The 3,290-nt window shown below is 54.5% G+C and overlaps 1 protein-coding gene across 1 annotated transcript; it reads left to right on the top strand.

The window, feature by feature from the left end:
* Positions 1-1,173: 1,173 nt before the first annotated feature.
* LOC125531008 (putative glycine-rich cell wall structural protein 1) lies at positions 1,174-1,956 on the top strand. Its single transcript, XM_048695410.1, has one exon. It carries the CDS (start codon positions 1,232-1,234, stop codon positions 1,760-1,762), a length of 531 nt encoding a protein of 176 aa, XP_048551367.1. The 5' UTR covers positions 1,174-1,231; the 3' UTR covers positions 1,763-1,956.
* Positions 1,957-3,290: the final 1,334 nt, after the last annotated feature.

The following is a 3,290-nucleotide window of genomic DNA, read 5'->3' as shown; positions in this document are numbered from 1 at the left end:
CGCCATCAGTCGGCGAGGACTCCGCACCGATGCCAGCTTTGCCCGAACCCCTGGATGAGCAGCTCGAGCTCCGTGATATGGAGACGACGACGGCGGTGCACGGGAGGTGTTTGTAAGAATGCTTGAAAAAAGAGGAAGGAGCAAGCACATTGATGGGTGGGTCCTACGTCTAACTTAACATGGAGCGAAACTTTCTAACGGCGTGTAACGAGCACCGTCTTTACTCGGGCCACGTGGCACCTGTCATTGGGACCCACTGGTCAGATTTTCACTCAAACAACTCTAATTGCTTGTTCAGTGTTTTCTGAAAACTGTCAGCATAATGGTGGTGGTTTTTAAAAAAAAACGAAAGATGGTGGTTTTGTGAATTAGGGTCCCCAATTATGGTGGTTTTTTGCAATTTACTCCAATAAAATAGCTAATCTACCCCGTTTTGGCTGTCAAAATAAAGAAGTCTGTTGCGAACAGGAGTGCTCGAGAGTGGAAGAGAGCATGGAATGGAATATCTCTTGGATTTCGCTACGGGACGATATACAAAGGGCTGATGTCCTTGTTAACCACAAGGTCAAAGTTATCGGCACCACTAACTTTGATGCCGGTTATCGTGGCCTTGCAGCGTGCAAAAGCAGAGATATCCTGGCCACTTGATTACGACCTTCATACACGCCAACACTGCCATCTAATTGGGGTCGACAGCCTGAATTAGTGCAGGATTGAAATGGACTGCACCCGTGTTCAATTCCATATCGTTTTCTCCCTTTCCTTTTACCGGCACTCTGTATGCTCACGGGCGCGCGATGTGCCCAGATATTTCCGTGCCATGGCAATCTTGCTAACCGACGATCTTTGTAGGTGGGAACGGATGGACATGGTCAAGCCGTGGCATCAGAATTTGCCCAGCTCCGGCAGCTACCAGATTCTTCAGTCACGGGACTCTCGGCATAGGAACAAGATTAACCAATAACAGCTCGCATTTTCTTTTCGTGCAATCCAGTGCGGCGCGAGCACATGACGCCCGGCGATATAAGCTGCTTTTCTCAGAGACTTTAGTAAGTCGGCACAAAAATCCGCAGCGAAGAGGGTAAATCCTCCCAGGAATGGGACGGTAGTGCGTGATCGATTGCTCCGGACCACCAGCCCAATGATCAAGCGCTATAAATAGGGCACGGGGCATCCACTGCAAGCACAACACAGGACGAACCCAGACAGTGGAGAGCTCAAGGAAGATACCATGGAGTGCGGCCGTAAGCAATGGCAAGCGCAGCTGGCGGGGCTCGCGCTCGCGTTCCTCCTCTTTGCGCCTGCGTTGGTGCAGTGCGCGGGCGCCGAGGCCGACGGCGAGAAGGACGGGCTGGCGTCGCCGGGGAAGACTGTGCCGCCGGTTCCGCCTGGGTGGACCGGCGACTCGGGGTCCGCCCAGGGGTCCAACCCTGACGGTTCCACCTGGAAGTACGAGTGGGGATGGTCTGCTGGGCCTGGTGGAAAGGGCTCCGGTTACGGTTACGGTGGCAGCGGTGATGCAGGCGGCGGGGCCGGAGGTGGTGGCAGTGGGAGAGGCGGTGGCGGAGGAAGCGGAAGAACGTTTGGTCCACGCGATCGGGGATACGGAGGACATCCCGGTGGCTATGGTGGCAACGGTGCTGGTGGTTATAATGGGGAAGGCGCGTTTGGCGGCGAAGATGGTGGCGCTGGCTGGAACAAGCGCGGTGGATTCCGCGGTGGAGGGACGGAGAAGAAGCAGGACGGTGGCGGTAAAAACTGAAGCCGCCTGCGTCGTTATTACACTCTTAAGCCATGCAGAGATGCGATCAGTATACGTCATGGCAGAAATCATAATGCTAATATAGCTAAAGCAGTCTATATATCTATAGACGATGGTGTACTTGTACGGTTGTATGGTGTACTTGTACGGTTGAACCCTATGAATGGTGTATATGATTGTTGCATGTTCTCTCAGTCTCGACCCGATCCGTATCAGGGGTCGATGTGCTGATGCATGTATATATCACTTCGCTTCGTTTTTTTCTCTGCCTGATGCCAATCGCACAATATAATCGACGACTCGACGAGGTTAAGTAAAGGTGCTTAGAGCGGGCGCCTCGAACAGCCTTAAATCGTCTGGACGGGCGGATCGATCACCGTTCGATCTAAAAAACAACCTATCCGAGCACCTCAAATCGGCCTCATAACCTGCAAAGATGTAGGCGGATATGAGGTGACTCCAGGTGCGACCGGATGGGTTTGCCATGTCAGCATAACCCACGGTTGTCCTCATAAAATATCCCAATCCGAAAATTCTAGTTCACTTTACTTCACTTAAGCTCTGTCTCTTCTTCGCCCCTTCTCTAGTTTCTTCTATTTTGATTTAATCTGATGGCTCCGGTGAGCATGCCAAGCTCCGACAACCACTCCAACGACGACGCCATCGATGTCGACGAGGAACTGGCCCTCCGCATTGCGCTGGAGCGGTCGTGGGTGGACACGAGGGAGGGAGGGGGGCAGCTCCGGATCTGCTTCGTCCCCGCTTGCCCGCTGACGCAGCACAGACGCCGGAGCGGGCCCCTTCCGGCCGCGCGCAGCTCCTCGAGGGCTGGTCAATCCACGCTGCCCCTTCGTCGTCCACCTCCCCCGTCTGCCACTGCTCCGCAAGGGCAGCGTTAGGTTCTAGTGCCCATTCCGCTGGCTTCGCAGACGCGCGCGTCGCGAGGGGCAGCAGGCAAGGGAGAGGGAGGCGGCGGAGCAATCCGTTTGCCGCCGTCGTGCGTTGCCAATGGTGCCCGACGAGGAGGAGCGGCTCCTTGCTTGGGTCTACCATCGATCACTTACGACAGCGAAGATGGGTGCTCGCCAGCTCCGAAGAAAGAACGCCAAGGTGTTCTGGCTAGCCACTGAGCAGTCCGAGGGCGAGGCGGCGGAGACAGCGGCGGATGTGGCGAGGGTGGCCGAGCTGAAGCGACAACAGGATCGGGCCGTCCGGCGGAGGAAGGGCCCCGTCGTCATCTATGATTCCTCCTCCGACGACGACCGAGACTTTAGCACCGACAACGACGACCACGACTTCGGTTCTGGCGATCCACCAGCTGCCGCAAATGCCTACAACTAAATCGGCAACCAGAATGGCAAAGGGTCAGCCAGGAAGTGGTGAAGAAGCTCTGCCTATCCGTTTTATATTTTCGTTTTTAGTTGTTTTACTTTAGAACCTGTCTAGCAATGAACTGTGGTAATATTGTGGATGATGTAAAGTGGATTATGTGCATTTCGGTGTCCGTTTGTTGTTGATTTTTATGTGT

Source organism: Triticum urartu, unplaced genomic scaffold (genome assembly GCF_003073215.2).
Source record: "Triticum urartu cultivar G1812 unplaced genomic scaffold, Tu2.1 TuUngrouped_contig_6716, whole genome shotgun sequence".
Lineage (NCBI taxonomy): Eukaryota > Viridiplantae > Streptophyta > Magnoliopsida > Poales > Poaceae > Triticum > Triticum urartu.
The sequence above is the reverse complement of the archived record's forward strand: the minus strand, read 5'-3'. Positions and strand labels throughout refer to the sequence as shown.